Source organism: Grammomys surdaster, unplaced genomic scaffold (genome assembly GCF_004785775.1).
Source record: "Grammomys surdaster isolate TR1022 unplaced genomic scaffold, NIH_TR_1.0 242, whole genome shotgun sequence".
In the NCBI taxonomy this organism is placed as follows: Eukaryota; Metazoa; Chordata; class Mammalia; order Rodentia; family Muridae; genus Grammomys; species Grammomys surdaster.
This window is the reverse complement of record NW_021604687.1, coordinates 4,942,697-4,956,326: the sequence shown is the minus strand read 5'-3', so window position 1 is coordinate 4,956,326 and position 13,630 is coordinate 4,942,697. Positions and strand designations below refer to the sequence as shown.

The 13,630-nt window shown below is 39.9% G+C and overlaps 1 protein-coding gene across 3 annotated transcripts in view; it reads left to right on the top strand.

Moving 5' to 3' along the window:
- Nucleotides 1-13,630, top strand: part of Fam126a (family with sequence similarity 126 member A) — a 111,211-nt gene that overhangs the window by 34,997 nt on the left and 62,584 nt on the right. For all 3 annotated transcript variants that reach the window (XM_028774632.1, XM_028774630.1, XM_028774631.1), the window contains 2 exons: nucleotides 9,385-9,486; nucleotides 12,976-13,155. In XM_028774632.1, coding sequence (XP_028630465.1) covers nucleotides 9,385-9,486; nucleotides 12,976-13,155 — 282 coding nt within the window. The remainder of the gene's footprint in view (nucleotides 1-9,384; nucleotides 9,487-12,975; nucleotides 13,156-13,630) is intronic.

Here is a 13,630-nt window from a genome sequence, read left to right as displayed (position 1 = left end):
CGATTATGGACTGGTATTCAGTTAACAGAACAACAATTATCTTCGTATAAGCTGCATCAGAGACAACTGAAGATGAAAATAAAAATAAAACCAAAAGAAAAAAAATATCCAAACTACTGTCCCCATATATAACTAATTTGTGCAGTACACCAGTAAGAACCTGCTTTAAATTTCCATGCCAATTTACAACCCCCAGACTGTACCAGGCAAAGTTAGTGGCTATTGAAAATACTACCAGGAAAGGGCTATCTAAAGACACATTGGGTAGTGTGATAACTATACAAAAAAAAGACACTACAATTTAAAAACAAATCTTACACAGCCTTACATTTCAATTTTTTTCTTTAAAAGGAGTTGTGTACAGAGGGATTAAATGTTTTATAGACAAGAAAAAGAAAACGGCACTAGAACCAACTTACTCATCATCATCCTCTTTCTCCTCTTCTTCATCCTCTTCATCCTCCTCATCTTCCTCTTCCTTCTTTTTCTTGCTCTTTTCAGCCTTGACCACCCCCTTTTTCATTGCATCAGGTTTTCCTTTAGCTCTGTAGGCAGCAATATCCTTTTAGTACTTCTTCTGCAGCTTGTCATCTGCTGCAGTGTTATTCCACATATCTCCTAGTTTCTTTGCAACATCACCAATGGATAAGCTAGGATGCTTGCCTTTGATTTTTGGGCAGCACTCAGAACAGAACAGGAAGAAGGCTGAAGGAGGCCTCTTGGATGCATTGGGGTCCTTGAACTTCTTGTTGGTCTCCCCTTTGGGGGGATGTAGGTTTTCATTTCTCTTTCATAATGAGCCTTGTGAGCCTTTGCCATATCTTCAAATTTCCACTTTTCTTTAGCAGTCATGGTCTTCTACCTCTGAGCACTTCTTGGAGAACTCTGAGAAGTTGACAGATGCATCTGGGTGCTTCTTCTTGTGCTCCTCCCAACAGGTTTGCAAAAGGCACAGAGTTGCCCAGTGTCTGTTTGGCTCTCACTTGTCCTGGCACTGTCTCTATGGAGCTTAATGTACTACAATGGCTGTCATAAAACTGTATTTTGATAGGTTCATAAAAGCAGGACAGTGTGTAATGTAATGAGTTTTACATCTAATCTGGACTTGAAAGTGGATCCTGCTGTCTTGTTCTGAAGCCTATCTGTGGTAGAAACCAAGACTTCTCCTCGGCATTGATTTAGATGCTCTGGACAAGATCATTTTTACTGATACATGTTCAGATGACAAAGTTTGGATGATCTATGATTTCAGACAGGGATTCTCAGTAAGTAAGAGTACAGTAGTAGTCACTCAAAGGAGTTGTTCCTATATTCCAGTTGCTTAGCGACCATTAGAGAAGCTATGTGTCCTGTTAACCTGCTGGCTTTATCTGCTTTCTTTGTCTAATCCTCATGAACACCAGAGAGGCTTTATTATTTTCTTAGTATCTATTGCCACCAATTGAGTGTGCTTCTTTGGAATTCTCAATTCACCATGAAGCAGTGTGGAATGTATAAAAATTGTACTGTTTGACACTTTTTGCAAATTTTAATATTTGGATTAAATTTTATATGTGCTTCCCTCTTGTCAGCTTTGTAATGATCATTCAAGGAGTTTTTAGGCTTCTCTGCTTCAAAGGTATTTATATGTTTTGCTATACATTGTCATGATTCTGGACATTCTGGACTGAGGGCCAGTTGATGGAACTTTTCTGATTCAACTGTTGAGTACCATTTTTTTGTAGAACATTCTTATGTCAAATGTGGAAAAGGCAACGTAGCCAGTTACTGATTCCTTAAGAGGGGGGGAGTGTGCAGAGAAGATATGTTAAATATTGGCTGTGGAGGAGGGGGGCAATGATTTTGACAAATGTTTAAAATCATAATGCTAGTTATATTTATGTCACTTTGACACAAATTAGTTATCTGAGAGGAGGAAACCTTGACTGAGAAAATGTCTCCACAAGATCTGGCTGTGGAGTCAGGCCTGGTGGCTCATGCCTTTAATCCCAGTACTCAGAAGGCAGAGGCAGGCAGATCTCTGTGAGTTCAAGGCCAGCCTGGTCTACAGAGTGGGTTCTAGGATACCCAGGGCTACATAGAGAAACCCTGTCTCAAAAACCAAACCAAACCAAACCAAAATAAAAAAGATTGAACTGTGGTCCAGTCTATAGAACATTTTCTTCATTAGTGATTGATAGGGGAAAGCACAGCCCATTGTGAATGGAGCCATCTCTGGGCTGAATGTCCTGGGATCTGTAAGAAAGCAGGCTGAGCAAGCCATGTGGAACAAGCCAGTAAGCACCATGCTCCCACAGCTATTGCATCAGCCCCTGCCTCCATTTGGAAATGTAAGCCAAATAGCTAATTCTTTCCCAGTCTTTCCATAGTGTTCAGATACCCAGGGCATGTAGTAGGGAGGACAGAGAGGGCAGGAAGCAGTATTGGCAATACTGTGTTCTGGTGTCTGAGGGCACAGAGTAGTTATCTGGTTAGCAAGAAGATGCAAAAGTGACTTGTATAAGAGCTAGCTGGAGAGGCTACATTGGCAGATTAGTGCCATTGAATACATAAGTACATATATTAAGGATATGGGAATTTGATTTTGCTCTGTCTGAGAAAGGCTTGCAAACCTGGAATGGAGACTGTTGATAAGAAATCAAGGAGACCAGAATTGGAAGACTGAATGTGAAGCATGGGTTCTAAAGATGTGTCAGATACATACATGCATATGGACATTTCTTGGTGCTGTGCCTAGAGGACCTGTAGGTAGTAGCACCCTCTCAAACAGCAATAGCAAGCACCAAGTCAGTCAGTCTGCCTCTCTCTCTCTCTCTCTCTCTCTCTCTCTCTCTCTCTCTCTTTCTTTCTTTCTTTCTTCATTTTGTTTAAATTGGATATTTCCTTTATTTACATTTCAAGTGTTATCCCCTTTCCTGGTCCTCCCCCCCCAACTTCCTTCCCATCTCCCTTCCTCCTGCTTCTATGAGGGTGTTCCCCCACCTATCTACCCACTCCCGCCTCCCTGCCCTCGCATTCCCCTACACTGGGGAATGAGCCTTCACAATACCAAGGGCCTCTCCTCCCATTGATGCTCGACAAAGCCATCCTCTGCTTCATATGCAGCTGGAACCATGGGTCATTCCATGTGTACTCTTTGGTTAATGGTTTAGTCCCTGGAAACTCTGGGGGTGTGTGTGTCTGGTTGGTTGATATTGTTGTTCTTCCTATGGGGTTGCAAACCCCCTCAGCTCCTTCAGTCCTTTCTCTTCCATTGGGGACCCTGTGCTCAGTCCAATGGTTGGCTGCAAGCATCTGCCTCTGTATTTGTCTGGCTCTGGCAGAGCCTCTCAGGAGACAGGCTCCTGTCAGCAAGCATTTCTTGGCATCCACAGTAGTATCTGTGTTTGTATATGGGATGGATCCTCAGGTGGGGCAGTCTCTGGCTAGCCTTTCCTTCAGTCTCTGCTCCACACTTTATCTCTGTATTTGATCCTGTGAGCATTTTGTCCCCACTTCTAAGAAGGACTGAAGCATCCACACTTTGGTCTTCCTTCTTCTTGAGCTTCATGTGATCTATGAATTGTATCTTGGGTATTCCGAGCTTTTGGGTTAATATCCATTTATCAGTGAGTGCATACCATGCAAGTCTTGCTTTCTAAATATTGTCTTCCACTAAAAGAAACTAAGAGTATGAAAACATACAAGTTTCATCTAAGTAATGCTTTGTCATTAAGATGCATTGCTATGGTATATCAACATTTTGTGAAGTTTAAAAAATTTAATATAAAGATAAGGAAACTTTTCCATTGGGAGAGGGAGTGACGGAATCATAGGCTTCATGAAACAAAAAGTAATGGTGTAAATCCTTTCTCCCTGCTCAAATTAAATTTACCAAAATTCAATCAATTTGTTTCTGTGATGCTGTGATGTTTAAATGCCTTCAAGTTTATATTATTACAAATTCAAGGAGTTTCCTATCCCTTGCTTAATTTGGTGAGCATTCTCCATTTCGTTAATGTGTGTTGTACTCAGCTATTGGTTTGATAAAGAAAGCAAGATTATCAGCAATAAACAAAGTAACACGAGGTAGAAGAATGTGTGAAACAAATATTCTGAGTGCTCTTGGAAAGAGACTCCTTTTCAAATTGTTGTGATGCAAGACTATGTGTTATAGTTAAACATTTTAAGAAAGGAAATTTGTTTGGATTCTTAATTTTCATGCACATGTATACATTCGAAAAAAGCTTTTTATACCTTGGGGATGGCTGTGCCACTGATGAATACTGGGACTCGAACGTGGATTCTGGGAATCAAACTCTGGTCCTCTAGAATAATAGCATGTACTCTTAACTGCTGGACTATCTTTCCAGCTCCCACTCTCCTCTTTTGTTTTTTTTTGTTTTTAAAGTCTCAGTTTTGGCCATTTGGGGTTTTTGTTGTTTGTTTCTTTGTTTGAGTAGCACAACTATGCAACATTATTGTAATTGACTGAGTAGACTGAGAGTCAGCAACAGGTCGATTGGATCCAGGTTCTAGAGGTACTTTATTGAGTAAATCATTACAGCTCAATCAGTAGCATCACAAAGGTTACATACAGTAGGTGTTGTGCCCTGGTCACAGTTTAAACTCCTTTCATAATCGGACTCAGCAGCTTCCAAAACACAGAAACAATGTAGTTTGCTTCTTGTAAAGCTTTTTCCAAAAATTTACATACAATATAAACTCCTGTAAATTTTTTTCTAGTGGGCTGGATAGTTTGGGGTAGTAGGGTGAGGGTAGGGGGCAAAGGTACTTACCAACAAATTTGATGACCTGAGTTAGATCCCAGAACCCACAGAGAGGACTGATTCCTCCCACTGATTGTTCTCTGACTACATACACATGCACACTAAATAATAAATAAATGTAAAAGTTTAAAATAAACTCTTGTGCTTGTAGAAAAGCATTCAGTCTCTATACTAGCTAATGTGTTGGTGGTATTTTCTAAGTAGACACTCATAGTCTCTGTACTAGCTAATGTGGTGGTAGTATTTTCTAAGTAGACACTCAGTCTCTATACTAGCTAAAGTGTTGGTAATATTCTCTAATTAGACACTGAGTCTCTGTACTAGCTAACTTGTTGGTATTATTCTCTAAGTAGACTAAAGTGACTAAACTAGGGTCTCATAAATATTTAATATTCTCAATGACTTATTTGTAAAAAAGTTTCAGCAGATTGTTTTGTGTTTTTCTTTTTTTTGTTTTTTGGTTTTTTTTTGTTGTTTGTTTGTTTGTTTCGAGACAGGGTTTCTCTGTATAGCCCTGGCTGTCCTGGAACTCACTCTGTAGACCAGGCTAGCCTCGAACTCAGAAATCCGCCTGCCTCTGCCTCCCAAGTGCTGGGATTAAAGTTTTGTGTTTTTCTTAATGCTGTGTGTATATTATGGAACAGATTCTAGGCGCCTCAGTTTTTATATTTTCTGATACTCAATATGTGGCTCAAAAGTTCATTTTCATGTATGAAGCTATTGAATGGGGTTGTTCTGTTTATTGAATCTTTACCCATCTGTCTGTCTTCATTAATTCTCTTCCACCCAATCCATGTTACCTCTTTACATTTTAAAAGCCATCTGCCAAATGGTACTTTAGTATGAAGCATCTGTTTTCTTTAAAAACATGCCAAGAATAATTTCAACATTTTTTTTTTAAATTTTCGTTTTTTTCTTTCATCTCTAAGTAACAACAGCATGAGAAACCTGGTTAATGAGAAGGCCAACAGTTCTTGAGTTCATCTGGTCCTTTAACATCAGTTCTTCAAAGCACCATTTTGTTTTGTTTTAATTTTTAATTTATTTATCATATGCATATGGGTGTTTTGTCTGCATATATGTCTGTGTACCATGTTCATGTCTGGTACCTGCAAAAGCCAAAAGAGGAGGTAGGATGATCCCTTGGGACTGGAGTTAGAGAGAGCTGTGAGTCAACATGTAGTTGCTGAGAGGAGAATCATCCAGGTCCTCATTCAGTGTTCTCATGCTGAGCCATCTCTCTGAGCTCGACTTGAAGCACTGTAAACATAGTAGTTCTACCCTTCCCTTGTATAGAAAGGCAGCTTTGCTCACATAGAAACCATGAGCTAGTGGTGGCGTTTTGAGCTGCGTGTGATGGCTACGTCACTGGTTTTAAAGGCATTCTTTTCTCATTTATCAACAGAAGCCCCAGGAGTCTATGCTTCACAGAGTTGGAGATTTTAGAAAAGAGATGTTCTTTTATCTCTGGCTATTTCTTTCTCTCTTTTAAAATACTTTATTTAATATTATTTATATATGCATTGTGTTCTGATCAAGTCCTTCCCCACTTCTCTCCCCTGCAGTTCCTTCCCTATTTGCCCCTCTTACTTTTCTCCTAATTTCATATGCTTTTTTTTCTTTTTTTATCTTTAATTTTTTTTAAATACCCACTGGGTCCATTTAGTCCTGTCTGTATGTGTATGGATGTGGGAGCATCTACTGGAGCATGGGTAGCCTCTCAGGGCCAGCATTCCTGAAGAAAATTGACTTTCTCACACTCCTGCAGCCATCAATTGTTAATAGCTCCTCAGATGGGGGTGGACTTCATGGGCCCCTCCCTCTCCCTGCTAGGACTTCAGCTGCTTGATCTTGTACAAGTCTTGTGCTGCCTCAGATACTGTGAGTTCACATGTGCAACTGAGTCATCATGTCTGACGAATACTGCTTCACTGCAGACATCTGGTCTCTCTGGCTCGTACAGTCGTTGTTGCAGGTTACAGTGTTCACAAGTAAAACTATTGATGACTTTTCCCTGGTAGGATGCAGAAAGCCTTCTAGCACCATGAGAGCTAGGAAGTAAAGAAGCATCCAGGATGGTACAAGCTTTACTTTTCCATGTCTTATTATGTAGATAAGTGGTATCTTTAACAGTAGGGTTTTACCCTGAGTTCTGGAGGGTAACCAAGAGCAGTGGCGAAAAACAAAACAAAGCAAAGCAAAACAAACACACACACACACACACACACACGCACAAAACCCCCAAACCAAACAAAAAATCACCCCTCCCCATATAAACCACAAACACCCCAAACAGACATAAACAAGCAAACAAACAAACAAACACCTCAAGAAAACAAAAAATAATGCTGGAATTTGGAGGGGAGTTGTCTATGTGACCCTATTAAATAACAGCTCAACAGGGGGAAGCTCATGCCTTGTATTGAGCTTTTTATTGGATAGCTATGGGTCTCCAGGGTTGTCATTGTTCCCCCTTATAAGGCAGTTCATTTTACATGCGTATATGTACACATCTGAGGGGCCTTCTATGGTAGGTTTCCATACGACATTTCAAGGCCTTTAGTGTTGGGAGAAATGGGGTGAGGGATGGAAGAGTGGGGAAGGATAAGCAGCACTGAGGCCTCTGACTGGCTCACAGAAAACACGTTATGAGCTCATATAGACTACATAGTGAGCTTCATTCGTTCTGTCGATGAAATAGTGTGCTTTACACATATCTTGAGGCTTGTTTTAATGAGATAAGAAATCTGATGCTTTTATATAAATTTTTCCAGTATTAGGTTACTCTTGATTACATGACAGAAATAGAATGTTGCCTGGAGGTCTTTTGTTACTTGCTTTTGAAATACTGAAGAATGCCCAAATCTCTGCTTTATGGAGCAGTGCATGGAAACTGCTTTTGTTGTTGTGGCCGTTGCTGCTATTGTTCTGGAGAATGGTAGCAGGTTCCCAAATGGTTCACATTTACTTAGCATGCTGGTAAACAAAACTCTCTTATTAAATTAGAAAAACCTAGTCACTTACATGTCTTCAGGCAAAATATGACCTGTTTTAAAAAGACTCTTCCTGAGTACAGACAATGGCAGTTTGATTTCTTCCTGTCCCTCAGTGCTCTCCCAGCAGAGGTCTGAGTTTGAGGCTTTCTGTTGAGTGATAGGGATGGAGAGGGGAAAGGACAGCTTTCTCTCAGGGAGAAAGTAAAGTAAGAATGAACCAATAACCCTGCTGTAAGAAGCAATGCAGCTTAATTTTCTGTGGATACTTATGCACACCTAAAGCTGTGTATTGTAGCCACAGCCCATGTTAAATCATGAAATACTTGGTATGGGATGTGTGAGACAGAGTGCATGTTTTAGCATGGCTGTTAGGAGTATCTTGAGATGCTGTCTGCTCTGGGAGTAAGTGAGGGAACCTGAGTGGGCAGTGACATGGGAGACAAACACTGCTAATGAGATGAGCTCTAAAGGATGCGTTTTATTATTGTTACAGTAAAGTTTCTCTTCAGTTTTTTCTGCCACCTTTCCATCCACAGTTATATGAGTTACTACTGAGAGTGTCTCTCTTTCCATTTCTCTCTCTGGTCTGTAGGGTCCCCATCTAAAGAAGTAGTGCTAGCAGGCTGTGGTCGATGGTCTGTGTTTTAACTGGCATTGGCAGAGTTAATTTGTGGTAGTACAGTTCCGAGTTCTGAGGAGTCTCAGTATTCTCCCCAACCTGCAGTGTAGACTCACCTCTGCCAGTAGCATGGAACTCAGGAGTATTTGGATCAGGTGGCCTATGGTATACAGGTTAGACACATTATCAGATCCTCATACACCTAAGGAGACCCATCACTCCTGATGCTTCGAAGACAGAATTCTATCTTTACATGTGGTTCAATATTGTTTCTAATATAAAACGGCAGTTAAAGATGAAGATTTTTCCATTTTCATGTTTATAAATGCATGGGCTGCATGCTTGTGTTCATGAGGGTTTGCATGTGTGTGAGTGCACTTGCACATGTGGGAGAGTATGTTGTAGGCCGACAGTTGAGACTGAGTATCTTCTTTGATTACTTTGCACTTAACTAATTGAGGCAGGGTCTCTGGTTGAACACAGAACACACCATTGGCTAGTCTAGAAAGCCAGCTTTCCCTAGTAATGCCCTGTCTCGACCTCCAGAGTGCTGGGACTACAATCAGCACCATGCCTGCCCAGCTTTGAAGTGGGATCTAGGGATCCTATTTGTGCAGCAAGTGCTTTATGTACTAAGCCATTGCTCTGGTCCCAGTGGTGAGTTCTGATGGTGATTTACCCAGTTAGTAATAAGAGAATAAATTTTTAAATATTTGTTGTTGTTGAGTTATACATCACATAAAATTCACTGTCTTAAGTAAAGATGCAGGGTTGAATTTTATTTTATTTATTTTTGTTCTTGTTCTTTTGTTATTTTTATAAAGTTGTACCAAACACCAGCATGGAATTCTGGAAACTCCATGTCTTTTAGGCAGTTTTTCTTAGTTTCCCTCCCCCTGCTCTAGTCTTTGTTAATGACCAATATGTACTATTTTCTTTTTTATGAATTTGTCTGATTTAGAATTTCATAAAAATAAAAAAAATTTTTTAATTTGTTTAGACTCTCCCAGAAACATCTTTGCCAAATTATGCCACAAATTTGAAAGACAAGAGTTCTTTAGTTTCATCTCTCTATAAAGTTATCCAGGAGCCACAGAGTGAGGTAAGTACATTACAGTTTGTATGAATAGTATTCAGTTGATTATTTTTATTTAATTATGAAATGTCACGCACATATATAAGGTAAGAAAATGTATATATTTTCAAAACAAGAATAAAATTAATTTCAGTGTATCATTCTCCAGAATGAAAACTAGAATCCTTACTGTATCCCCAAATCTATTTTTCTTAGTGTTTTCCTTCTCTGTTGTCTCTGACTCTCCATAGCCCTGAAACGTCTAAGTTGCTGGAAATAATCTTTTTTTCTTCAGCAAATATTTATGTACCTGCTGTAAGCCATTACTGTGGTGGACATTAGGGTCTCAAAAAGCAGTGATCTTCACCCTGAGAGAGAAAAGTGAGACTGAGTAACTGTGGAACTGAGTCTCTCGATGGTTCACATGTTTTCTTCCTTTAACAGTTATCTGAGAACATACTTAGCATTTTAACAAGTGTTTTAAAAAAATGGACCTGGGATATAGTTCAGTGGGAGAGCTCTTGCCTAGCATACACTAGGTCCTGGGTTCAGTTCTTCGAGTAAAGAGCAGAAGAAAACACTGGGATGAACATGGGGTTGGTGCTGTTTGCAAGATGAGTTGGGCCTCCTTAGCTTTCTTACCCATCTGACTTTTGTTGTGAGGTGATGCAGAAAAACTCTTGATTTTGGACTACCCAATCTGTAGAGCTGGGAAGGAATACATTCTTTATAAGTTACCACGTGTCATAGCAACAGCAACAATAAATACACACACACACACACACACAAACCCAGACCATGGACAAATACAGGTTTTCCATGTGGCAAGTATAACAAACACTCCTAGCAGCAGGGAAGTATGGGAGATGCGAGGCAGTCATTGAGTGCTACCGTTTGGTCTGCTACTTCCTTTCCTACTCTGGGACTAGAGGGAGACAACTCTGGAGTAGATGGGAAGGAGATGAGTTGCATAATTCCTTTTGTTTTTTAGCTTAAGATGTGACAGGTTTAAAATCAATCTCAATCTCTCTGTCTCTCTGTGTCTGTCATCTGTCTCTGTGTCTCTCTGTCTCTCTGTTTCTCATCTCCGCCCCCTTCTCTCAGCAGGGTCTCACTTTGTAGCCCTGGCTGTCCTAGAACTCACTATGTAGAATAGGCTGGCCTCAAATTCATGGAGATCCATCTACCTCTGCCTCCTGAGCCCTGCCATTGCTGGCCTGCCACTAATCTCTTTATTCAGTGGTAGGTAACATATTACATGGATCAATGGGCCTTTGCAACAAGACTATACACTCCAGGAAATACTGTTTTTTGAGTAATTAATTTGTGTTGGAGGGAGTATAGAATAGCCTAGATTCTACTTACTATGCTATGGAGTACATTGTGACTGAGATGTTAGCAGGCTTAGGGATTTTCCTGACAAGCCTCAGACTTCATCTGGAATAATTTAATCAGTTATCTTTGTCTTGTCTTTTTCTTCACCAAGCTGCTTTCCTCTGTTTCTTGTTGACCAGGCTTCCTTTACAAGCAGCCCTCAACTTCTAACTAGTTTGAGCTATGTTTTCATGGGGAAATGTATTCCAAAATGTCACTGAGCCATTAGCAAGGCAGCATGTTCAATTACCACCTTAAAATACATTCATGTTATCTATGCCTGTATTTCTCACATTATATATTATTGTTTTCTGACATTTGTAAAAGTCATATATCTCTTTCTCCTTTCTGGCTCTTGTGAGTGTGTACTGTCCATCATGGTACATAGTCTTTCTGTCTCCATTTCCTTATCTGAAAAAGTATGGCTAGTTATAGTCTACTTACAGTAGAGTGGAATTGATCGTGTTTCTGTATAAACAGTACTTTGCAAACTGTAAAACAAACAGATGTTGGTATTTATCTGTATTGACTTCAGATGCATAATTTTAATCTTTTTGCAACATGACTTTCTTTTCTTTAAATCTGTCTTCACTTAATTATGCTTTCATTAGGCATTTTTTTAAATTTGGGATTGAAAACGGATTATAAAGACTGAGTGTATTTTGATTAAAGTTGATTATGTGTTCTTACAGAGTGTCTTGAATTTTCTAGCAAGGTTTATTATTGGAAATGCTTGTTAAACTTTGCAAGCTTCCTGGATTGATTCAATTAAAGCTTGCTTGGGGATTTGGAAATGTGAGTGTTGGAGCACAGTGAGTGCTGGGGCACAGAGCACAGTGCTGGGGCACAGAGCACAGTGCTGGAGCACAGTGAGTGCTGGGGCACAGAGCACAGTGCTGGAGCACAGAGCAGAGTCACTTTGGACTTTTGTTCTGTTTGAGACAGTCTTACCTTTGCTTTTGAACCACCATTGTGATGAGGGAAAATACCCCTATGAGTGAGTTAATTGCCAGAAGGTGAATACTTTTTTTTTGAGACAGGGTTTGTCTGTGGCCTTCATTGTCCTAGAACTCAGGCTGGCTGGGCTTGAACTCACAGAGTTTCACCTGCCTCTGCCTCTTTCCCCCTCCCCTGCCCTGCCTGAGTGCTGTGATTAAAGGCATGTACCACCTTTATAAACAGTCTGCTTGTCCTGTTTTGCTTTTTTGTTTGTTTGTTTTGGCACTGAGAATCGAACCCACAGCCTTGGGTGTGCTAAGTGAGCACTCTGCCTGGGAGCCACATTTCCAGCCCTGATTTTAGGAGAGGCTAGTTTGATTTACTCCTTACTTTATTTATTTAGTCTATTTGAAATAAAAATTTATATCATTCATTGATTTCTCTTTGTTGTAATTATTGGTAGAAATATGCTTGGTATCTTGATGTTATCTGCTGTTTGTTAATAAAATGTATAGTTGTTCAGGTTTTCTTGAAAGGCAGTGCTTTTGAATCTCCTGACTGTTTGGCCATGCTTTATGTTTGATTGTAGTGTGTGACTTAAAGGAACACTTGAGAGATGTGAGAGTCTCTTAACTTGCTTTTTCTGGTTTTTAAGAGTCTTTAATAAGGATATAGTTAGTGCTACTAACATAATTTAATTGGGAGTATAGTGGGAAAAAAAGGCTGTAGATGAATCTAATTTATGTATAAAACCCAGGAGCAGTAACCATGGCTTCAGCAATGGGTTGGGTGTAATGACTCTGTAACTAACTGCCTTACATACTAGGCATTGCACACATGGGAGCAAGTTGTGGGCCAGGATGTCTGTTTTAGTAACTTCTGTGTTGCAGACAAACCCTTATATGTTGACTTCTAATTTACTAAGAAGAAAAGTGTTACGGAAGAGGCTTCCTACACCTTAGCTGAGAAGTAAACTTCCAGGGCCTGAGTAAGAATATCTGTGAGAGAGGTAGAGCAACTCGCTGATGTGTTGTAGTGTCCCGCCACTAGAATCTAAACTTTCTGAAATAGCTGGCCACCGACTAGTTTTGTTTCAAGAAAATTAAAACATTTGTATATTTCAGACTTAACCATTCTGAGAAATCTTCTGTAGTTCATACAGTGATGTCATTCACATACGTTTACCATGTTATCTTCTTCCAGTTACTAGAGCCTGTGTGTCACCAGCTCTTTGAGTTCTACCGCAGTGGGGAGGAGCAGCTGCTGCGGTTCACTCTGCAGTTCCTCCCAGAGCTGATCTGGTGCTACCTCGCCGTGTCGGCCAGCAGAAATGTGCACAGCAGCGGCTGCATTGAGGCCCTTCTTCTAGGGGTTTACAACCTGGTTTGTATTTCAAAGATTAACAAAATGCTTTTTGGAAAACTGCTTTTCATTTTAGTAAAACTACTATTCATTTAAAAGAAAAAAGAACCTAAGGGTATTGGGACACACATATAATTATCTAAAAATTTTTTATGGGTTGAATGAAAGCTGAAACTTTCATAGAGATTAATAATAATAATACCACCACCACCAGTGAGGTTTTATTTTATTTTGAGACAGGGTCTCATAATGTAGCCCTGACTGGCCTGGAGCTTGTTACTTAGAATAGACTGGCCTCAAACTCACAGAGATCTGCCTGTCTTTCAAATGCTAGTATTAAAGGCCTGTGCTGCCATGCCTAATTACTGCTATTGTTGAATTTTTAAATTCAGTATCTGTTTAAGTGTATCTTTAAGCTGTTGTTTGCCTTCACAAACACACACACACACACACACAGCCAGTAGAAAGGCCTAATATGAGATTCAGTACTCACACC